This window comes from Athene cunicularia (assembly GCF_003259725.1).
Source record: "Athene cunicularia isolate RWA chromosome 10 unlocalized genomic scaffold, athCun1 chr10_part1, whole genome shotgun sequence".
NCBI lineage: Eukaryota > Metazoa > Chordata > Aves > Strigiformes > Strigidae > Athene > Athene cunicularia.
The window spans coordinates 20,990,798-21,015,367 of record NW_020799112.1 but is presented as its reverse complement, the minus strand read 5'-3'; the positions used below and the strand labels follow the sequence as shown (position 1 = coordinate 21,015,367).

The window sequence follows — 24,570 nt, the reverse complement described above, 5'->3', positions numbered from 1 at the left end:
ATAACTTTGCAAAATATCAGCATATTTACTAGGGTGGTAAATGACTGCATTGATGGTGAGAGTGAAGTCTAGATATAAACCCTTTACTCCCTCCCAATGACAGCTGAGTGTCTATACTTAGTGCCATATACTTACTCTGAAAGAAATGTTTTCTCCTAATTATTTTCATTTATGAACTAACAAATACATAAGAGAGTAGTTTTGAGTTGCAGAATTAGACCTACTATTGCTTTGTCAGGTTTTTTAAGGTGGTTTTTTTTTTTGTTCAGGTAGGTTTATTAAGTCATGCAGCTTGTTCTAACAATCTGATTTAGGCAGAGCATCAGCTAGTCAAGGGAAAAATGTTAAAAACTAGAGAAGAATCAATGGAAAACTTAGAAATTACTTAGTCTACTCCTGATAGGCTTGTTTGTTTCATTATAATATAACTTCAGAGGTTTTTGTGTAGTCACATTTAACATGATCACAGTCTAGGAAACCATAACATGAAGGAAAACATTGATGTGTGCTTAAGTAAGGGCATTAGCTGGGACAAGTCATCTTTGCTTTCAGTACCTGTCTGGTTATAGCATGTCGGTACAAGTAGCATCTTTTGTAACCCGTTCTGTAAACTCCTAAGTTTAGGGATCGGCGAAAAATGTGTGTTCTGTTCCTCTAACTGGCTTATATTTAAAATGCTAAACATTGCAGCACTGATAACCTTACAGCTTTACACTGACATTTCGGCACTTGTTTACCTGTCAGGATACAGTGGAACAACTGTATTAAGAGTGTACGAGTTCTTCTGCAACTTTTAGTCAAGTGAGGTTTGAAACGAGCCTCAAACTTCACACTTTCAGGTATTGCTTTCCTTCTAAATACAGACAATGAAATCATAACGATTGTCCTACTTCACAATTTGTGCTGGAGCAAAAAGCAATTCAGTTTACATAATTTGTTTTTAAGTATTCATTTTCTTTGTCCAGTTAAGAGAAAATAAAATGAGTTTCCCCGATCAAAACGCAAATATTTGATCTAGAATTCGGTTTGATGCCAAAAAAGCCAAAGAAGCAGGTTAAACTGTTTGTTGCTTAGGTAAAAATAGAAAGCTACAGTTGGAAGAAGAGAAGTGACTCAGTAAGCAGTATGGTGATGGCAAAATAGGATGTCAGCCAAAACGCAGGAAGCAAGATGGGAACACCCAGCTCAGTTTAACAGTCTGCGTGTTACACTCTCAGAGAGCGGTAGTTTCTGAGATTACTGCAGGAAATTGAACTGGATTTTATTTCTGTACTTATTAAGCTGTTTGAACCTAAGTAAGTTTTAGGAACATGTGAATTGTACGTTGATTTGTTGTTGTTTTTTTTTTTTCCAGCCTGATTTTTAAGACCAGTCTCTTTTTGGTAACTTTATTTATGGTAAAGCTGCCTTGAGATGACCTCTGGCTGCTGTGAGAGGTACCCAGCAGAAGTGTGAGGTGGATGGGCAGGGATACACGGGGGGTGTTGGATGGGCAGGGATACACGAGGGGAAGGTTGGATGGGCAGGGATACACGTGTACCCGGGAAGCTACTGAAGCCCTGCAGTCTGGAGTGGAGCTGATGGCACTGATTGGTCCTGACTGATTTTTATTGCTCTGGAGTAACTTCATCAGCTGCCATGTAGCTGTGTCTTGATTTTTAAAAATACCCTCTTACTTACAAAATGGTGTGCTTTGTTATTCTGGTGATAAACTGGCATAACAACACAAAAGCAGGTGAATTTCTTCTTGTTCTCCTACACATAACTCAGTAGATCCAGCAGTTTTTGATAGTTTATTTTCTTTGGATAGCCAGGTATGCATCAATCCTACTGTAAAGTTCCTGTGCTGCCATTTCCTGCCTACAGCTGAACTGCTTTGGGTAATCGGACAGTGGTTTGGTTTGGGACCCTGGAAAAAGTAAGGAGACGGCAAGTGTAAGATGAGTTATGGTGCTGCTCTCCTCATGTTTTCGTAATGACTGTCCCTGAGCTCAAAGATCTTGAGCCCTAAGAATCTAAGACAGGAGTCAATGTGGAGAAAAGGAATATCTCTATTAGGAGTATTCCTAAAAATAAAGATGAGTAACCAGTTCATTGCGTTTGCTTGAATTTAAGCTTAACGAATAGCTTGTTTCTTGAAGCAAGTAGACCATCTCATGACTTGAACTCTTGATAGCTTAAATTATATTTAAACTCTTAATATTGCAAGGCTTTTGAAGCATGTGACTTCAGATATAATTATGGGTTTGTAATATGCAGATATGACATGGCTACTCATTCAGAGAATCATGAATTTGGGGGGTTCAAGGGCAACTTTCTTTTGAAGTGAAGCACAACGTGGAATTAGTTAACCGAAGCATCCGTAGGTGTTTCTAATTCCAGAAGAGAAGCTGTTAGTCAAATGTTTACATTGTGTTTCATTTCCTTTACAGTAGTTTCTTGAGTCCCTGCCTTACTTTTAAAATATGGAACTACCTTTAACCTACTTTTGGAAATAGCAAGATAATAAAACTTACTCGGAATTGACTGTTTTGGGGGAAGGGCCATAGAGCTTTTGCTGTAATTTTTTTAAAATGCAGTGATGCCTTTGCTAGGAGGCGATGCGTTCTGAATTCTGACAGTGCAGCCGCTTTTTCCCCAGTGTACCTGACTCTCCTGCCACGGGACTCTTGGACTGAAGTGTCTCCTTATGGACTGCCTTGTACTAAAAGTGCACAAATTAAGATCCGAGTACTTAAGCGATATTTTTAGTCTTTCAAAAAAAAATATAGCCCATGAAGAAAGCAGAGAGCAGCGGTGGGTAACCATGCCATGGTGCCGGCTGGACAGCTGCGGGGAGGGCAGGAGCAGGGCTTGAGTCAGCTGGGAATGTGGACAAGCCTACACCATGTGCTCCGTGTTTTGTTGAGTGTTATGCTTTCTGGGTTTCAGTTCTCTAAGAAGTGAAATAGAAGTCTGATTGCTTTAAATCAATGGCCTTCAAAATCCATTATGGACTGTTAATAGACCATATTTAAAGGCAATTATTAGTTGTTTCATGGATGTCTGAAGAAAGTATCCCTCCAAATCAGTGGAGGTCAGGACTAACGGATACCTCAAGTTGAACAAATCTGCCTTTTGAAGAAAGGCACTTTATGAAAATGAGCTCTTCTCCTGAGGAGGACAGGCGTGGTAGATATTTGTGGTGCCTAGTGCAGTGTGAAAGGTTCTAGGACAATATAATAAACACGGACTAAGAGAGATGACAGTTGTAGCACTGCCTGGTCATGACAGAAAGGCTCCGGGCAGGAGGAGCTCTGCTGGGGCCATCACCGCCTCACCGTCCCCAGGCAGGACAGGGCAGTGGCTTTTAGATGTGTCTTCTGGTGGCCCCTGGAGCACAATGGCTACGTGACACCGAATGTCTTTACTTCCAGTCTAAGGCTAGAAAATAGATTAAATGCTTTTCTAATACACATATTTCAGGAAAACCTATTCTGTAATTACTACAGAAAATGCTGTAATGGGGAAGGGAGTTGGTCCACACAAGTGTGACCTAGTTGGGAAGGGAGTCAGCTGGGCACAGATGGATTAACTGAAGTTTTGGGGAGTCACTGGGTTACAGTTAAGTGGATTTGTGACTCATTAGTACCACATACCTAACTTCCACAAATGTTTTAGGATGTGAGCCAATTGAACTCTTTGAGGGGAAGTTGAGTTCTTACTCTTGATTCCAATGCTCCAGTGATGGTGCATGGGGGAGAACAAGGATTTGAAGACTCTCTTTATGACATGTCTTGTTAAAATGGGCTTTTCTGTTTGTCCAGAAGATGTAGAAAATCAGTCTTTGTTGAGGTTGGTATGTTCAGGGGACAGAGGAAGACAAAACGATATGCCTCAGTTCTCCAGCATTGTATGTTTTGGTTTATATGTGGAAGCTTCAGTCTAAATTTACATTTTTCTCTCTTTGGCTCCTAGAGTAGTCTGACATCTGCTGCCATCTCTTGCGACCACTTGGTCAATAAACTTTAGTTTCAATGTATTGATTAAAGGGCTGTAGTGTCTTGTTACTTTAATTCCTATATACTTGTGTCAACTAACAGGATTTTTTGCTATTTTAAGGGGAATAAATCCCAGACACTGCTGGGATGCATACTTGATGCTATATCCTTGCATGTTGCTTTGCTAGAGATGAAGCAGACTAATAATCATATCTGTATAGTCAGATGATAGGATTGAGGTTATTCTGTGCACAATATATGATGTGTGTCTTAAACAGGGCTGGTTCATACACAAAAGCAAACAGTTACAGCACACACACAGTAAGACTTCTAACTAAACACTGAGTTTGCTGTTTCTGTAAATGTCTTGCCACCCTTATCCTCAATTACATCAACTTGCATCATCTGTGCCTGTTGTATAGGAACAATAACCGGGCTCCTCAATATTTATAGGGTTTTTTTCCTTTATGAAAACCCTCAGAATGTGCTAAATGATACAGAAATATAGTGGAGCTAAAAATAGTCAGTATGCCACATGACCTTTGTAGGAAAACATATTTCTTCGTATCTATTGCTATTCATGTTTTAAAATTTTTTTAAAAGTCCAGATCAAATACCTTGTTTGTTAGATAGCTGACATAATTTTAAAGTGCTGGCCCTGTCTTTGTAATGCTGTTATAAAACCAGCATTTCCTAGTTCAGTACTTGCTGTTTATCATCCTTTAACAAGATACAGTTTTTTATTTTGAAACAACATCGTGTTTTTGTAACTGCAGCAAATACAAATACGTGTCTCCAGCTGGTTGGGTCTCCTTTTCCAGCCTTAAGGCAAGAAACTGGTTGCTTCTGAAATAATAGGTCTGATACAGAGGCAGAGGCAGTATTTGTAAATTCAATTTAAAATCTTTATCTGTTTGTATAAAGTAATACCATGTGTGTATTCTGAATCGTGAGTAATGATTATTTCAGATTTATTTGCCTTGCCTGATTCACTAGATCTTGTTTATTTCCGAGATTCACTGAATCTTGCGTTTGGACATGCTTAAGCTCTCTATGGCTTGTTCTGTCGATTTGCGATATATATCTGAGAAGACACGGAGCATTTTACATATGCAAGATAAGCTTTGGTATCAGATTCTTTTAATGCAAAAAGGGAGTGAGCTTTTTACCCAAATCTAACCAGTGCAGCAAAAGCACTCAGGATTTATCTATTAGTTTGTGTCGAGTCCAGAAACTTTTGGTCAAACATGGATTCTCTCTAAAAGAGAGCCAAATAATAGAAGGTTTAGCGCTTCACGTGGTGAGCTGCTAATGTAAATTAAAGGGGATGTCTCTTTTACTGTTACTTGCCATCTAAAATTCTCTGGGGTAAATTTTCAGGTATCACGTCTTACTGTGCACATTTCTGTTACAGTGAGAAGGTATTTGAGACAGGATCTGTCTGCATAACCGTGTGCAGTTCTTGATCAATTATTTTTTTTCTTTGAAACCATACATGTTTTTACGTATTTTAACTAAACAGAATTCCTCTTACACATTTTCTTAAGGGTGTTTAGTCTGCTAGAGGACGAGGCAATTCTTGTTTAAATTAATATCACTCCTGCTGAACACTGTAGGTTTTTGAAACCTCTATGTCAGAGTAGGAAAAATACTTCAGTAGGGATCCTTCCTTACCGTGGCCTTTGGACATACAGAGATGAGCATGATGCCTGCATTAGCAGCAAGATAATGCTGCAATTTATTTTGGTTTTTGTCAGCTGTAATACCTAAATCCTTTTCAGAGTCTTCCTTAAATTCCCTATCCCCAAGTATGACTTGCCTATTGTTCACCGGACTTTCAGCTGGAAAAAAATAAATAAAATTGCCGGTGCCAAATTTTGTAGGTGACTCATATCACTACCTAAATGTCTTGTCCTCTCTGTTATTTACCATTCCTTTAATCTTTCATGCACCCTTTATTAGTCATTTTCTGCCATCCGTCAGATGACTGACCGTTTTAACTCATGTCAGATGATTTAATGTATTGTTCACGTGCCATATGGGGTCCTCCCGGGTAATTCATCTATCCTCTGGCTTTTCTTCTGCCAGAGGGCAGGCGGTGGCCAGATGAGTTGTCTTGGCAGCACCCTGTTCTTCCAGGGCCTGCAGTCCCTCCGTGGGGGGGGCAGGCAGCTGGCCCAGGGAGTTGTTTTGGAAGAGCCCCTTCCCTGCTCCCCCCCACCCCGCCGGAGGACGGAGCCATGGGACTTGTGCTGGTTGTGGCAGCCCGGTGCCTGGCACCTTTTCCCAGCTGTGTGCGTGCAGATGTGGCACGTCCAGCGTGGGTCAGGAGTGCTGTACCACTGGCCACGTGTGCCAGGTGCAGCTGTGGGCGCAGAGTGGGAAGAGGATCCCAGTGATAGCCCATCCCTGCCACCCAAAGCGTCTGTGCGAGCGCATCCTTTAAAAAGGGGGGAAAAAAGAGTCGGTAAGGATGAGGACTCCAGTGCAGTGAGCTGAATTCCCGGGCAGTGGGCTGACTTCTCTTATTTACTTTACGTAGGTACCTCAAAGTAGGCTGTAAGCCCTGAGGTCCGTGGAGTACAAGCCTGGGCTAGGCAAATATGTACATACAAAAGCTAGTTTTACACACTTTACAATTTGCATATGCAGGTAATTGCACATTTAATTGGAGCTTTTGTTTCATGCATCCCTTTCTGTATGGATCTCTCAAGTCTGCCTTGCCATATTTGCCAAATGCTCTGCTACTAGGGGATGAAGACAAAAAAAGACTTCTGATTCTTTTTTTTTTTTCCCCAATTGGAAAGGTATTTTGTGCATAGTAATCAAAACATGAATAGAAATTAACTCTGTCCCTGTGGCAGTTTTATTTTGGTGGATGACCTAGGTCATTTAAGCTGGAATTGTAAAGATGTCTTGTGCTTTTGTTCCCCTAAAGCATTAAGGTAAAGAACTGCTGGCAGCCTTGCCTCCACCTGCTTTTCTTTGCTGCTCTTAAAATAGACTTTGAAGTGAATGTATTTTAGCTTTCTTGGGAAAGAGCTTTTTCTGTAACCTTTCCAGTGACTAAATCATTTTGAAAATTTAAGCTTTTCCAAGCAGAGAGGGGAATGACACAATCTGGTTGTACTTGAATCTGTTTGAGTGATGCGTGACATCCTCGTGATGAGGGTGGAGGAGGAGGAGGGTGCTCTGCAGAGCACCATGAAATCAGGGTCTGGTGCCTCCTCCCTCTCTGGGAATCAAGTGTGCCAGGATAATGCATGAAGAGCAATGCCAGCTGCTGCTTTCTCTGCAGGGACTTGTTGAGTTTTAATTCTTTGCACAAGTTTAGACTGACCATGGTATAAAACAATGAATATATGTTCCTTGGGATCCTTTCCTGTATGTGGATAGGATCTAAAAATGGATCTCTCAAGTAAGCCTTGCTCTCAGCAGGAGGGACTCACAATAAAAATCTTACAGAATATCGTGTTCCACTTTTTCTAATAGAAGTAAATCGATTTTTTTCCTATTTTTAATGTATTTTATCATGTGCTGTGGCTTCTTTTTCTGTCACATGACACTAATGATGCCAAGTCATACTGCCATCAGACTTCTACTAGAGCTCAGGAAACTTTTCTTCTGGAGAAGCTGGGATTCAGCCGTGGTTCACAACACGCACAGTTGTTTCTCAGCACCACTGAAGTCAGGTGCATTGCCATGTAAACCTTTCTTTAGAGTATTTCTATTTTTGTCTGCTTGCAGCGACAGTGATATGAGATGAGGAGAGTTGTTTTGTGGTGGTACAGTGACTTGGGTCTTATGAGGAGTGCAGCCGGGCTGATGGCAAGATCCATTTCCCATAGCTCTCATTTGAAGTGCAGATTGAAACTGCGGGGTCAGCCAACAGCTGAAAGCTTGTTATACAGCAGATGTCATTATTTTTTTTATCTTTTTGAAATGCCAGATACTTTGGATGAATACTTTGAGTATGAAGCTGAGGAGTTCCTGGTCTCCTTGGCCTTGCTGATCACCGAAGGTCGGACGCCCGAGTATTCTATCAAGGGCAGAACAGAGGGCTTCCATTGCCCCCCGGCACAATCAAGTCAGCCACCAACAACTAAGCATGAATGCAGTGACAAACTGGCTCAGGTATGGTGGTACCCACTTCATTTCAAGTGTTGTGGCGTGTATCCTTGCTGCCATGATTAAAGTCAACTGAGAGCTCCACGGTAGATTCACAGTTAAGCATGAGTAACTCTTGCTTTCTGTCAGTCCTGCGTTTAAAAGAGTATGTAATTCAGTATTGTACTAATAATAGATCTGTCCTTAAAATGAGAGATCATTAAGCCTTTTATCCTTGAACATGAAATTCTGCACGACTACCTGAATATAATACCTATTTGAGTTTTTTTGCATAATCAAAGGGAAAGCACTATACTTAGCATTATTGGTCTGTGAGTTGTTTTGTTTTGGGTTTTTTTTGAGAAAATTTAGGGGACTTGCCTAATTCTTTTGCTTTTCCAGGTATTCTTAAGAAGTTAGTGATCCAAAAAAACACGAGCGCATCAAACCTAGCTAATCTATTTTGGGAGTAAGGTTGGAGCAGCCTATCTCTCAAGTAAAAGTTCCTAAGTACTGTGTGGATGTAAGTTATTATTCATGCAGCAGTTAGCCTCCTCCAAGACACAGAATTTATAGAGGTACTGCTTCAGCGTGTTTATCCAAGAGGATGACTCGTGGAGAGAGAAGTACAAGGTAGCAAAGTATAGTGATCGGGGAAATGTCTTTTTATGAGCTCCTTATATTTTCTACAGAAATTGCTCAAACGGCAACCACAAAGGATTTGTTAATTATTTTTCATTTAATAGCTCTGGAATCTTAGCTCTGATTTGGTAAAACCTAGTTTACAGAATTTGACCCTTACCCTTTTCTAGTACTTTGGAACATGTTTGTAAAGTAGATTTAAATCTGACTAGTATTTTTATGGCTTGCATGTGTTGATATTTTTTTCTTTCCCTCAGTGTCGTCAAGCCAGGCGAACCAGATCTGAGGTTATGCTACTGTGGAAGAATAATATTCCAATCATGGTAGAAGTGATGCTACTTCCAGACTGTTGCTATAGTGATGAAGGGCCCACCACCGAGGGGAATGATTTAAATGATCCCGCAATCAAACAAGATGCGTTGCTGTTAGAAAGGTGGATTTTGGAGCCTGTTCCTCGACAGTAAGTTGGATGTCAGGTTTAGCTGGTAATTGCAAGAATCACATCATATTAAAGTTCTTAAAGTAATCGGTTAGTGGTTTTGAACTGGCCCTTTGCCAGGAGGACTGATCTAAGACAACCACTATTGAGCAGTGAAATCTAAGCTACTTCTAATCTTCGTCTTCCTGTACTCATACTTCAAAATCTTCAAAACGCTTGAGGAGTTTCGTTGTTTTGCCTGATTCAGCTGTGGTTTTATTTTCAGAATGAAGATCTGAAAGTGTTCTAATAATTCTCTGTGTGCATTCTTATCAACACCCATGTGCTTCTCTTAATACGTTTTAGGAGCGGAGATCGATTTATTGAAGAGAAGACCCTTTTGTTGGCTGTTCGCTCTTTTGTTTTCTTCTCTCAGCTAAGTGCGTGGCTGAGTGTTTCACACGGTGCTGTTCCCCGGAACATTCTGTACAGGTACGTCTGGGATGGAAAAAGACGTTGTTGCGACTGGTCTTAAAACCATTCTTCCCTCCTGTTTTTTGGCTTTCCTGCTTTCTGAAGATGTCACATTGTTGGCCCAGTACTTTGGCGTTTGGATAGGATTCGTATACTTAGCAAAGTACAGCGGTTACTGGTGTCTCCAGTGCTGCTTCATTTGTGTTGTAGATAAAGACTCTTCGTTTTGATATCTCTGTAAATGCCCATTTTATTGTTTCAGGGTGAGCGCTGCAGACGTGGACTTGCAATGGACGTTCTCCCAGACACCAACTGAGCATGTCTTTCCTGTTCCTAATGTTTCTCACAATGTGGCCTTGAGAGTCAGCGTCCAGTCCTTGCCCAGACAATCGAACTACCCAGTTTTGACCTGTAGTATTCACACCAACCTTAGCTTTTACGAAAAGCGAATGCAAGAGCGTAAGTTGCATCAGCACAGTGATTCCAGCGTGGCACGGCAATGCGGTACCTCCAGCCCGCAGCGCTTCTGTGGGAAACAGACCTGGACAATGACACCTGAAGGCCTACTTAATGGAAAAAAGACGCCTGAATTTACTACGTCTATCAGAAATCTAAAACTTTATCCATCTACCGGACTTGGATCTGACTTTGGGGCATCGCAGTCTAAAGTTCAGTGCTATAATGCTACAGCAGACAAGACACAATCTCATGAAACACCTGTCAGAACTTTTAAATCCTTTTCTTTAGTTGATTCCCGTGTTTCGAATAGTCATTGCTCTCATCAGCCCACAGGAGAAACCAATCCTTTGATAGGCTCTTTACTTCAAGAGCGACAAGATGTAATTGCAAGGATTGCTCAGCACTTGATTCACTGTGATCCAGCTACTTCCCCAGTTGTTGCTGGACGTCCATTCAACATACATGAAAACAGCTCAGCTACACCAAAAGCTTTTCGGAGTACTTTCGAAGATGAAAACTTGCCAAGGAAAGGCAAGGAAACCTCCCCTGTTCCTATTGCCAACTTAGACGGTGCAGTGCAAGAAGATGGTGAAGGCAAAACTAGAGCAATACCAGAGATCACACTGCTTGACAGCCGCATTCCAGTGAACCACTGTGGCCGTCAGTCAGCAGGAGAGAGCAATCCCCTGATCGATTCTCTGCTTCAGGAGCGGCAGGAGGTGATAGCGAGGATTGCCCAACACTTGATTCATTGTGATCCAGCTACTTCTCAAGTTACTGGACGTCCATTCAAAGTGCATGATACCAGCCCAGCTACTTCAAAAATTTTTCGAAGTACATATGAAGATGAAAATTTGCTGAAGAAAGGCAAGGAACCGTCTCCTGTTTCTTTTGCTAAATCTGATTCTTCTTTGTTAGAAGACAGCAGTAAATCAAGGACAAAACCACCTGATACTCCAATCAGTCCTTCTAGGTTTGATGGAGAACTGAAGGCTTCTCTGAAACACCAGGCGAGAAGAAAATTGGTTTTAGCAAAACCCAGTGAAGCTGTCCGAAATGCATTTCATCAGACTTCAAATAAAACTTCTCATGCATTTACTAACATTCACACATCATCATCGTGTATTAAAGAAAACAAATCCGAATTGACAGATAAATTGGAAACGATACATTCTGGTTACGCACAGAAAGACCAGCTAACCAATAGAATGAAACAGTGTTCGAACTTCAGCAGCATTGATGAACAGATTTGCACAAATAAACTTAAAGAAAGAACAGTTGTTAGTGAGAACAACGGCACGGACAGTTTTAACAATTTACAGACAGATAAATGCAGAATACTTGAAGGTACAAAAAAAGCAACTGTGATGCAGGTATCTGACTCTTTGCACAAAAACGAGCTCAAGTGTTTAGATAAAGACTCAAAAAAACCAAATATTTATGAGCAAAATACTCAGCTTATTAGTATTGAAAATTATTTAAATAAAGACCATGACAGTTTCAAAAACAAAACCAAACAAGATAAAATGAAATCTGCACATGATGAGAATGAAGACCCAATAGGCCTGGATTTCCAAAGCACTTGTCAGAAGAAACCTACAGAAGACGGCGTAGTTAAGTGTGAGCGGCTGAAGAACCCAGATGTGCAGGTAAGTACAGAGAGGAGAAGACCAATTCCTATAGCTGCTCTTAATCAGATAGCTTGTACCTTATAACTGATGAGGAGCAACGTGAAGAGACATTTTAAGTCTTGACTTTGTAGGAAGTAGCATGTTACTATTCTTAGTCTGCAGTAGTGCCTCCCCCCTGCCTTCTTAATTATAAGTTTAACACTGAGAAGAGCATTGTCTTACCCTGCTCATGGTCATAGCACTATGGATGACAGTTTCCATAGGCACTTATGTGTCCTGTCTTTTCATAAATATACCAGTGTTTGAATGTGGTATGTGACCTGTAGGGAGCAGTCTGTGTGACTGTGGATTGAGTCAACGGGAATTTATAGTGAATATTTTGTAATGAGCGAGTGTGATGCAGAGCCACCTGGTTCAGCAGTCTGTTACGGCAAGCAAAGCATTACCATGATAAGCCTTGAAATATCCCGTTGATATCTTGAGTAAATTGTTTTGCTGACAGAAAGCACCGTCTCTAAAACACACAAATATATGGCGGAAACATAATTTTCGATCCTTGGATGGAACGTCAACCAAGGCTTTTCATCCCAGAACTGGATTGCCTCTGCTTTCAAGTCCTGTAAGTTGTTGTTGAAATTATAACTTACCTGTTAAATGAGAAAGCAAGGATTTTATTCTTTTAGTATCTGTGCGTAGTAGAAAATTTTTCAAATTACCTAGGCAAAGTGTGCGCGTGTTTATTTTCAGTGTCAGACTGACTACTCTTACAAGTGGAAATTTGAGAGTTAACACTGAAATGAAGTTGAACAACAATCCTGGAAAATAAAATATTAGAGAGGTGGTTGTTGAGATCCTATCAAGAAGTAACAAAAGGTGACATTAGAAAATTCTATGGCCAAAAAAAAAAAAAAAAGCTTTGATATTTTAGAGTCCAAAAGAAAACATTTTGAAGATTAGTGGTTTAAGTGTAAGCGAAGATATTTTGTCATTTAGGAGTTTGCGTTATTAAGACCTGATTGTCCAAAGCTTTTGTTTCTGTGAACAGTTTGTGCTGAATATTCTTCAGCAATGAGATTGACTGAATGACTGAGTGATACAAAGCTGCTGTGATAAGACAGAGACATTGGGGAAGTGTTACAGTTCTGGGTATGTTGTTGGGAGTTTTGGAGAAACAGACAGTCCCAGTTAAAACTACTGAAGTAGTGAGGTTCTGTAATCAACACATGATACGATTTATTCTTCTGTGCTTGTAAAGGCTGTCATGTTTTCAGGGAACTTAGATGGAAATTGTTACAGCCTTTTTATTAGTAACGTTCTGTACCCTTCCAAAGAGATTTTAGCCTCTTGAATGAGTATTTAAGTACTTCTTGTTAATCAGAATTTACAGTCTTGTCATTAATTTTATATTTTTCTTCACTAAATTTAGAATGCATAGGAATTACTTTCTTCTCTGTTTTTATAATTTTGTCATGTGAAAATTCTTGGCAAAATTGGCCTTATTAGAAGTACAGTTTTCAAATTAGCTGCTTCTTTCCCTCTTGAGGTTCCTCAAAGAAAAACACAGTCTGGGTGCTTTGATCTGGATTCATCACTCCTGCAGTTGAAAAGTCTGTCTGCAAGAAGGTATGTTTTATTTACCAGAAACATTAAGAATTTGGGGGGGGAGACATAATATACATACATATCTGTATTCAGGGACAAAGCATGTTAGCAAAGACAAAGAATGGGTGCCTTGCAAAAGAATCCTTATTTTGAAATAAGGCTTGACAGCTGAGTTGCCCCAGGGGTCTCCGGGTTAGCTTGGCTCTGGAACGTGGTGTGAGAGCTGCTGCCAGGGTGAACTGTCCTGTGCAGGGGTAGGAAGTCACATTTGAGCTTTTAAACAGAAAAAAAAAAAATCGTAATTGTTGATTCTTCAAATCAGCGTTAGTGATTTGTTCTTAGGGTTGAATGGGTTAACGTTTTGCTTTAACTTATTCAGAGAACTTAATTTTTAAAAGCGACTGACCGTGACTCTTTGTACGTTAATACACTAACAAACAGGTTTTAGTATTGTAGTTTTATGTTGGAAACATCAGGATATGGGACAAAAATACCTGCATGCAAGAGAAAATAATCTGATCCTTCGGTTGTGGAGTTAATGGACAACCTAGATTTTTATTGGTTTTATCCCTTGTAATGTAAAACTTGTGAAAGTATTTTTTTTCAGTTAACTAGAAAATGTTTTGCTAAAGGATTAACAGGCAATGTTCATCTGTTTCCTCTTTAGGACATGATTTTGTAATACAGTGAGTAAATGATTCTTTCTAGAGCTGTTTATACCCAGAAGACAAAAGCAAATGTTTTTATCCTTTATGTTTATTCTGTTTTGTTGTTTGGTTTTTTTTTTAATAGCCCACAACAATGTATAAACAGAGACAATGATCCAGAGAGCCATGGGAAACCATTTCTAAGTTCTAGTGCTCCACCACTAACAAGTCTTAGCCTTCTGGGAAACTTTGAGGTATTGCATATTCTCTAGAATTCTTGTGGTATTTTTAGTATTCTTCTGTACTGCTTTTAAAAGTGCATTGCTGTGAATAATTTCAGCCCAATTACAATGTAAAAGTTCATAATTAAATCGAATCAAATTTGTTTTAATTTCCAGTTGTAAAGGCACATATTTTATACCCCAGACATCTTCTGTCTCAGAGATTCAGATAAAATAAGTTGCTTATAACTTTTATTTCCTGCTATGGTCAAGTTAAGAGGTGTTCTGTTGACTTGAATGAGGTTTAACTACCTGTAATTGTTCGTGCTTAATGTATATACCCAGAAAACAGCATTTACATTTTCACTCTTAGTCTTTCACTGTTAAGAGCTGTGTTAAATATGTTTGAAGTGTAGCCTCTGGCTTTTCACTTCATGTAGCTACTAGTTGCTGATATTAGACATGCTAGTGTGTTAATGGCTTGTATTGTACTCTGTGAAATACGGAGTGAATATACTGAGGAAAGTTACAGATTCTAGATTATTATTTTTTTCAGATAGTGTATGTCAAGGAAAAGCATGCATAGATCCTACTGCAATAAAATCCTCTGTGAGCTTTTGCACCAGTTTCAGCAGGACGGAGACTGGATTTTGATGATGCTTCTCTTAAACACCGTAATTTTTGCCTTAGTGTTGATTTTTGACAAGTCGTCTTCTGAAAGACCCAGGTTCTTATAGAAATGTGTTTCCTTGTTTGCCGCTTAGTTTCGTGATGTCTTATTTGAGGCATTCCCAACCTAAGCTGCACGTGTTTTGTTTTTCAGGAATCTGTCCTGAATTTTCGCTTGGACCCGCTTGGCGTCGTGGAGGGTTTCACAGCAGAAGTGGGAGCAAGTGGAGTCTTTTGTCCCACGCACATGACTCTGCCAGTTGAAGTGTCATTCTACAGTGTTTCGGATGATAATGCACCCTCTCCTTACATGGTGCGTGGTTGGATTTATTTTAAATTCTGATAGGTGGAGGTGAAGAAAGAGCTCTTCAGCAAGCAGGGATTCGCAGGGGTTTTCAAGTGCTTATGATGTTCTCCCCTCCCTTCTTCCTTTCCCTGACTAGTGCTTTTCTTCCCGTGGCTCTGCCTCACCATCCTGCTGCTCTTACCTCGCCGTATTGCGTGTATTTATCTCCCTCCACACTGGAGTGATCAACCCCCACCATCTCTTTTGATCCATCGGACTTAAAATAGGCAGTGAGGAAATAGCTGCATTTAATGGGATACGTTTTGTTGTCCCAACAAGCAGCTGCCCTGGGCAACTAACTACTCGGCCAGCGAGTGGCTTAGGTGCAGGCCAAGGTACAGTTGCTGACGGAGACCTTAGACTCAGAAGTTATTCAGCCCTTTCTTTTAAAGCAAACCTTGTCTGAGCTAGCACGACAGGCAGCGTTCTCACGAGGTGCGTGGTTTGCTGATGTTTGCACTGACACGGTGTTTGTGTTCTTGATACACGTGCTAATTCTGTCCCGCATTTCTACAACGATAACGTGGGGTTTGGATGTCTAAGTGCTTCCTTCTAAAAAGCAAAAGATGTCTTGCTCTGAACACCTGTTTTGGATCCTCAGTGTTACCTAGGCGACAGATCTAAGTTTTAGAGATTTTTTTCATGTGTGTGTGTTTGTCTAAAATATGGTAAATAGACTGTTTCAACATGTAAGTAAAGCATTGAACATCTGATTATCCCAGTATTTAAATTTTAAGTTCATTGTGCTTGCCATATTTCTGACCTGTTTTTAAAAGTTTAATAGTTTAAACTTGTATATGTCTTCTCTTAACCACTGCAAAATATATCTACTGTTTTCCTTTCTTTCTAGATTATTTCACCTGATTTTTCCAGGTGGTAAAGGGATTCTGATGTTCCTCAAATGGTTAAAGTAGCATTGCTTATTTTCCTAGCTGGGTTTCATTGTTTCGGGCTTTTCCACATGCTCTAAACATGCTTTTATGGCTGAGTCTTCCAGGATTAATACAACATTTGTATAGTGCCTCCATCATCAAAAACATTGTTGCTGTTTGTATAGCTAGTTTTTCTGCTCGGGGTCATTTTTTTTTGTCGTTTGTTTGGGATTGGGTTTTTTTTTGTTAAATCCAGTGCAGTGGGGTACAACAGTTGTGCACTGCAAGTTAATCAGTCGTGTGCTCTAGGACAGTAGCCCAAGGGTAGCCTCAGCAGCGTTACAGCCCCACGTGGGACACTCGGATGCTCTGTAGATCACAGCTGGTACAAAAGCAGATGTCATCATGGCTAAAGTTTGGATTAGAATGGAAGATTAAGTGCATCTGCTGCCTCTGAAAAGCAGAAATTAGTTCTGTGAGATTTGGAGTAGTATTAATGAGATTGTAGGTGATTAAAAAAAAAATAAAAATGGAAAGGAGGCGAATCTTCCATTTTAGCTTACGAGCTGTTTGGAAAAGAAAGCTCTGTTTCATCACAGCTTCCTGACTGCTGGTTCGGAGGTGTGGAAACTGGGATCTTGTTTCAAGAGGTGAACGTGTCCCTTATTGCACAGCTTTTAATGATCTGGCAAAGTATCTGTAAGGCTCCTACTGTTGATTCTTACCTGCAGCTTAAATGCATTGCCTTCTCTATTTTTAGTTTTTATATATTACCGATTGTTTTTTTTGAATAAATACAATTAAATGAATAGAACATTTTGGTTTGTTTCTATCTGTCCTTGTGAACTAAATGTGTGTGTCTTTTTTTTCTAGGGTGTCATTACTTTAGAGTCCCTTGGTAAAAGGGGTTATCGGGTACCGCCTTCAGGAACAATACAAGTGGTACGTACTCAGCAGATACAGGTGCCTTGAAACTACTAATATCAAGCAAGTCATGCAGAGGAGATGAGGTTATTGGAGATGAACATGAAGCTAGCAGTGGAAATGTGCATCTCCGTAGGTACTGTAGTTACTCAATGTAGAAATCTGTGTGTAATTTGTGGGACAAAAAACATGCCCAACCTTTGAACCCATCTGTGCTGTGAAGAGACTTAAAATCAGTCACTGAAGATTCAGAATAGTTGGGGCCACGGTGGCTTTGGAGAAGTAATTAGGACACAGTCCAAATTTGTGAAATCCGTCTGAAGGGATACTCAGCTGTGCCTAAATTTTGTAACATTTTAACACCACCTATTTTTGTGTAATACAATCGAAAGGTAAATCTCGGTCATTGCTTAAAACTAAGGATCTGCCTCTTTCTTTTAAGAACCCGGTCCAGGGTAACACATTGGTAATTTCAGGTTTAAAAGCAGAGCCCAGCACTGTGCTTCCTGTGAGCATATTGTGTCTAGAAAACGTGTAGACAGCAAGCTGACTGGAAAAATAAGCAAAAACTGGGATGCAGATTAGCAAAGTAATAGCAGTCATATACAAGTGTTTAATTCAGATTAGGTTAGGTTTAGCATTATATTTAAAAATAGGAATTCCTAGTAGCTGAAGTGTTGAAAAACAGAAAAACTGCACAATGTTTTTGCATACACATTTCTGTATGCCACTGGAACAAAGTGCTTGGAGGACTGTGACTGTTTTGGCTGGTGGAGGTTTTTGGTTTTTTAAAAATTTGTCATCTCTAAAGAGTATTGTGTCAAACTGTTTGTGCTTTCAGACCTTATTTAACCCTAACAAAACTGTGGTGAAGATGTTTGTGGTGATCTATGACCTGAGAGAAATGCCAGCTAATCATCAAACATTCCTACGGCAAAGAACTTTTTCTGTTCCTGTGAGACGAGAAGTCAAGAGAACTGTCAATAAAGAAAATAGTCAACAGACTGAAGAAAGGCTACTACGCTACCTCATACATCTGAGGTGAGCTCCTCAGTTAGGAAATCCACAACAAAACGAAACAACAAAAAAAAAAAATCGATGCAAAGCCAAACAAAAACAGACCCACAAAACCCAAATACCTGCCAAAATTTATCTCATTCTTTCTTTCCCGGCCAACCTTTCTGTATACGTACTTATTTTTAAAAATTAATGCTTTTAACTTGGTCTTTAAGCTAGACACTAGAGGAAGAAATGATAATAAATAATTTGGATTCTCTTTGGGAGAAACAAAGTTAAAATATAAAGCTCCTCCTTGGCAGTGAAGTATTTTGTGTAGCCTTGTAAAGCTTAATTCTTTTTTTTAGCAAGAGAGATTTAGTTCTGGCTGGATCCATGAATTTTTTTTTGAGGTTGCGGGAAATAGCGAGTGTGGAGGTTGCATTGGCAAAAGCCAAAACTAAGGATCGATGTAGAGAAGGTGCCCAGTATCCTGCACACATGCCTCTTCACCAGAAGAGCGTGTAATGTGAAAAGCATTCTGAGTTACTCCTAAAAATGCTGTGTTAAGTGGTAAAAATGTAAATACCTCTTTCATAATGCAATACTGCTGATAATGCCTTTCACTTCATAAAATATTCACACATTCTTCCTTAAATGATTTACAAAGCACTGCCTGAAACCAGACGCTGTGTTGCTGCTCTTGAGATGTTCTGGAGACTGCAGTTGGAAGCAGGAGGAGTGATGGATATACTCTGTCCTTCTCCAGCCTGCACTGTTGTAGTAAAGCAAACCACCGACGTGCAGCCCCAGGGCTTCCGTTGGGGCACTTCGAGACCCAGTGGTGGCTGACGTTCTCAAGTGAGGAGGCAGAACAAAATCAAGTCTCTTACACTTTTCTCTTTACCTTGTTGTAGAATTACTTCTGGTACATATTATTTTCCCTATTTAGTGGCATTGATTTCTACCCAGCAGACTTTTCAAACACAGCTTTGTCTATGGCAGTGATTCCAGGCCAAGCTTTCCCGATAAATGAAAGTTGACAGTCATAAAAAAAATGTGTGTTGGTTTACTGGAGTGTGAAGATAGCATCACGATGAGACTGAACCATGTTTTCATTCTGAATTTTAGCCTGGATTGAAATTTATCCTTTCAGGCCTCACTAACTTGTCACGTCTAACTTAACTACCTTCTGAAAATTTTCTTCTGAGGTAAATTCTGAAAAAGCGTGTGTAGCCCAAATAAAAGGCTCTATTTATTCACTTGTAATGTTGATCTAACTTGTAATGTTGATCTCTGCAGAGGAATTGGGGACAGGCATCAGCTGCAAAGATGGGCAAAACTCTCTGGCCAGCTGGGTCTGGCTTACAGGCATGAAGAGCAGTAGACTCGCGTCTCCTTTTGGTTTCTGCTTTAGTGTAGTTTGCAGATTTGTTGTAGATGGACCCAATAATTACTTCCATGAGCTTCCTATTTCTGAGGGACAGAAAATGTAGCAGTGCTGATGCCTCTAGTTTTGAAATACCTGTACAGTTTTGCTCAGCTTTCAGACCTCTGGTAGGGATCAACTCATGGGTTTGTACTGTGTCGTTGGAAACACATCCATTTCTGGCTGGAAAAACAAACTCATAATTATGATGCTCAGCTGCTTACTTTGGAAAGTGAATACTGACAGAGTATGCCAGAAGTTTTTTTTGCTTCAGAGATGAACCCAAACAGTAGGGCTCTTCTCATAATGGAAGAACTGCAAAAGTCCTTGAAATATTACAGTAGTTTATGTTGATCTGTCTTGTGGTTTATTACACAGAATACTTTAGATTTTACAAAAGACTCAGCTGTCAATCTAGTAGCCTTCTTTACTAAAGATGGATTTTGGTTAGTAAGGCTTAAAAAGTCTTAGTAGTATATTAATTCATACATAAGATGGCTTTAAAACTCCATTTTTAAAAGCAGCGTTTCCTCAAGACCATTTTACCGAAAACTTACACAAATCTAAAAAATTTAAACTATTACGATTTTTATTCTTTTTTTTTTTTGTCACTCAAGTTGGCTTAGAAGGGTCTTTCAAGGTTGAGTTGCGGTAGTTGTTGAAAACAAGCACCGTAAGCTTACGTGTTGAAATTTTGCTCAAACCCCCAAATGAAGTCACCACCAGCAAGCTGCATTGTGGTCGCATCTGCTTGCGAGGCCTTAATCACAGTTGTCAGCACTCGCATTATGAAAGCTGCTTTTCAAGTGGTAATTCAGCAAAAATGCTTGCATAGGTCTGGAACTTGAACGTTGGCGGCCAGATTTTCTACAACGCTCTTTTAAAGTGTCAAATTTATCTTGTGTGCAGCTTCTGCACGCCGTTCTGTGTGTTTGAGATGCTGTTCGATCCGTCCTTGGACCGTATTTGCACCCACAGCTCCAGTGTTGATGTAAAATGTAGCTTGCACCCGCAGCAGAGCTTTATTTGCTCTAAGAGTTGCACCCGCAGGTTTAAGTCATTTCTTGAAGATACTTTGGGGATAAATTTTTTTGTGAAGTAACGATTTTTGTGTTGTAGTTAACCTACGTGAGCACAAGAGCTGCGAGTCCGGCTCTGCTCACACCTCATTCCTGCCCGGTGTTGTGAGGGTGACGACCATCCCTCGGTTTCTAGGTCACGTTTTGACACCCCTATAAAAGGCAATTAAACAGTTAACGCACCCACAGCTCAGCGTTTTTCATGGTTTTAAAGCTTGGTCAACAGCTGACATACTGCTTCTTTTAATAGCGTGGAACATAATTGTTGTTGCTCAACAGCTAAACAGGGGTTGTTACTGAAGGCTAGGTGGAGGGTAAGTTTGAACTGGTTGTTAAAAGTGGTGATTCCTCAAGGTGTTGAAATGTTTTTAAAAAATATTTTCCTAATGTGGCAAATGATACATTTATTGGTTGGAGCTGAAGATACGTGCTATTACTGATTTACTAGTTGCCTTTTGATCTTTCTGATCTCTCAGCATTTTTCCTGATTTAGAAATCTGTATCCTTGTCCTGATGATTTTTTACTTACAGATTTTATAGATTGTGTCTTTTCCACTTGCAAAACATGTCTTGCTATGTTTTTGTGATCGTCCTGTTGTGATGGTTTTGTGATCGTTGTTTCTGTGGCTTCCTCTGTGAATGTGATGGTCTATAAAATACATACAGGGGGGTTGTGCCTGTATCTTGTCGTGTCTTCAGTAATGTTTATCATTTTCCTCTGCCAGACTTTCTAGCTCATCTGATACTTGAGTGTTTAAGCCTTCCTGTATTTGTCTGTTGTTACTGTTCCTAGGACACCATCTGTCAGACCTCTGTTGTGTTTTTCTCGATTCCTTTACACAACGCTTCTGGAGCCAGTCCCATGCTGGCTACTGCATCATCACCCCGCAAGGGTGTATATAATCGTTGTCTTCTGATTATTCCAGTGTATTTGCATCTATGAAAAACCACATTTCTAAATCTCAACTACTACAATAAACATTTTTCAAAGAAAAAAAAAATTAGGTGATGGAAGCAGAGATGAGAAGACTCCCCTGAACTCTGCTGCTGTCTCCCACTCATCCTCCTTCAATCTTTGTAAAATGTCACGCTCAGAAAAGCCGTGTTATGGGGAAGTGTTGTTTATTAGGCAAAGGGGGTCTTGCAGGATTCTCCCTAAGAGAAAATAGTAAGCTTAAGGAGTTCAAAACCAGACCTTGCTAATTGTTTTCTGATAAATCCATACATAAAATGGGAATTGGGCTCTACTTTATGATGGTGCTTTGAGAACTAGATTTTATCTATTCTGTATGAATTCATTTAAATCGCGCTTTTGCTGCAAAAAGATATTTCAATAAAATTTTTCATTTTAAAATGTCTTGAGCTACATGCTGAATTAGCTGTGTGTGGTGGTGTCTGACCCTTGCCTCTTTCACTCTTCCTTCTTGTCCTCTCCTCCAGTCTTAAGCTAGAATCTTCTCTCCCCTTTGCCTAACAGGTAAAGGGCTTTCACGCTGACAGCACCAAGCAAATAAATAGTGCCAGATGGGAGCTCTGTGGGAGCATTCTGCTGGACCCCACCACATTTAACGCCCTTGGCAGCTGTATCTAGGAGAGCAGAATTTTCCTTTGGCTGTGGGGATGACTACAGGCTATTCTGCATCCCTCATACGAACAAAGCAGTGGCAGAGAATCCGTTTCTACAACCTGCCTGCCCCAGACGAAGAAACCTTCCGTAGTTGTGTGTCTTTCTCCTACCTCTCAGAATTTCAGTCTCATTGTGGCTAGGTTTAGTCTAGAGATACTTTTCTTCAATGGGATCAATGAGTAAATGCTTATTAAAAATCTGTGCAAATTGTAATGCGTGTGATAACAGACTGTGCGCTGCTTTCTCAAGCATTTGTGATGGTATCACTTTGTCATTATAATAGCTCTTTTGTTTCTGTTACAGTAGCAACAGCTTTTCTCCCTTACCATGATATAGTGATAGTGACGTTTCGTTGCCACAAGAAATGCTCCTTAAGCTCTCCTGCCTTTCCTGGTCAAGGGAAGGAAATTAAGGAGTTCTGCCAGATGAAGACTGTAGAATACGGTTTTCTGAAATGCAGATCTCATCTCTGTAATATAGTTGTTAAATCTCAGGGAAAGTGGAACTGGCACATTTCTGGCAGATCTGGAGGGACCTGAATTAGGCTGTTTAGCTGCAGCATAAAGGATAAATGGACCTAGGAATTGGCTGCTGTTTACTTTTGGGGATTGGTCCAGTGAACTGTGGTCTCTGAAACAGCTTCGTATTCTGTGTGAAAAAACTTTTTTTTTTTTCTGTCTGCCTGCAGAGATCCCCATAGCAGCTACTTGCTGCTTAAGTTGGACTTAGATTTGGTGTGCGGTATAAAGCAGTAGTAAACTTCTTGCTGGTACATTCAGACAGCAATGAAATCTGCCTATATGATAGCTGAAATATATATTTGTGTATATATATCTGTATGTATGCCTTTGATACCTGAACCTTCCCTTTTGTGTGTGCTTAGGCCACCCTTTGGGCGTTTTCAGGAGTGCTCACCGAAGAGCACCTTCTGCCTTGCTAGACTGCAGAGAACTTTAATCCTCAACATACGTAACTGCAGTGTGAACTTCAGATTCTCCATGCCACTTCCAAAGCTGTGCGCTACGTTGGGGATTAGGAGCAGAATCTTTACACGATAAAGGAAACAAAGTAGATTGAAAAGTTTAACTGACTGATTTTCTGTGTTCAAATGGGTTTTGGCTTTGATCTCTTAAAGGAATACGTTTAATAATACTTAAAGATTAATCTTTTGGTTTGGGTAATAGAGATATTTGTATCTTTTCAGGTTCCAGAGTTCTAAATCTGGAAAGATCTACCTCCACAGAGATGTAAGGCTCCTATTCTCTCGGAAATCCATGGAAGTTGATAGTGGCGCTGCATACGAACTCAAATCGTACACTGAATCTCCAACAAATCCTCAGTTTTCACCAAGATGCTAGCAAACAATGGCAAAGTGTTTGTTTTACTGTTGATTACTCCTTACAAGCGAAGATTGGTAGAGGGGACAGTATAAAGTTAAGTCTGTAAAGGAATGAAAATAGCGCTCGAGAGAGAAGGTTCTTATGTGATCCTGGACCAGTTTGTAAAAGGTTTCTGGAATGAGCTTTGTGTATTCCAAGTAGACTGGAAACATACTTAAATATAATCTTTTTGTACTGTTTAAAACCACTTCATTGGATGTGTTGCAATAGCAAATTCCCAAGTTAGTTTAGTGTTTACACTTTTTATTTTATTTTTCAGTTATTTAATATTTAATGTTTCATTTAATACTCAAGTGATGTTTGTCTTTAGTGTTCTAATGTAGCATAAATCCTATGTAAAATCATACTATGTATTTTTGGCATTAATATTGAAATCTGAAATATATACAGATGTCTTTAATCTGTGTGATGTTTTAAGTGATATTCATTTAAGTTATTGCAAATGGGGACAACAGGTGAATTTCCATAACATTTCATACTATGCAAGCTTTTGGCTTGCTTTTTTTTTTTTCTCTTTAATGGTTCCCTTTTCCTTTTTTTTTTTTTTTTTATCACCTACAGATTTAATAACACTTGCGACCATTGTTTGTTTACTTACTCATGCATTCAGATCATTGGTTCAGTTCATATTTTGCTCCTTCAACTTCTTTCTTTCCTTAAGGGACACTTTAATTTTGCTTTGTTATTAGTTTTGCTCACATAAAATTTGCACCCTCCCCCATGTGATTTCTCAGATTGTGTTAAAGGATGTACTGTGCAAACAAATTAGTATTTATATCTTAAATATATGCAAAAGCTATGAAACTTGTACTTTCTGTTTTATTTTTAGATAAGGAGGGATCTTCATGTAATCCTAAATATTTTTAATAGGTCAATTCCATTTAGGCCACTAGGTGGCCATAGGAAGTTTTACTAGAAATGCTACATTGGGCATATAAATATTTTCCAATATATATGTGTATTCATAAAACACAGTCAGATAAACAGTTTATGCTAAGTGTTAAACTGTGTAACTGAGAGAAATAAAGTTAGAAGCATTTGATTATA

The 24,570-nt window shown here is 39.7% G+C and overlaps 1 protein-coding gene across 2 annotated transcripts in view; it reads left to right on the top strand.

Annotated features, from left to right (window-relative positions):
• FAM214A (family with sequence similarity 214 member A) overlaps positions 1-24,570 on the top strand; it is a 47,412-nt gene extending 22,842 nt beyond the window's left edge. For both annotated transcript variants that reach the window (XM_026856035.1, XM_026856034.1), the window contains 11 exons: positions 7,930-8,114; positions 8,987-9,189; positions 9,514-9,639; positions 9,884-11,729; positions 12,214-12,330; positions 13,255-13,334; positions 14,106-14,214; positions 15,005-15,163; positions 16,942-17,010; positions 17,834-18,033; positions 23,328-24,570. In XM_026856035.1, the coding sequence (XP_026711836.1) occupies positions 7,930-8,114; positions 8,987-9,189; positions 9,514-9,639; positions 9,884-11,729; positions 12,214-12,330; positions 13,255-13,334; positions 14,106-14,214; positions 15,005-15,163; positions 16,942-17,010; positions 17,834-18,033; positions 23,328-23,481 (3,248 nt within the window). In that variant the 3' untranslated portion in view covers positions 23,482-24,570. The remainder of the gene's footprint in view (positions 1-7,929; positions 8,115-8,986; positions 9,190-9,513; positions 9,640-9,883; positions 11,730-12,213; positions 12,331-13,254; positions 13,335-14,105; positions 14,215-15,004; positions 15,164-16,941; positions 17,011-17,833; positions 18,034-23,327) is intronic.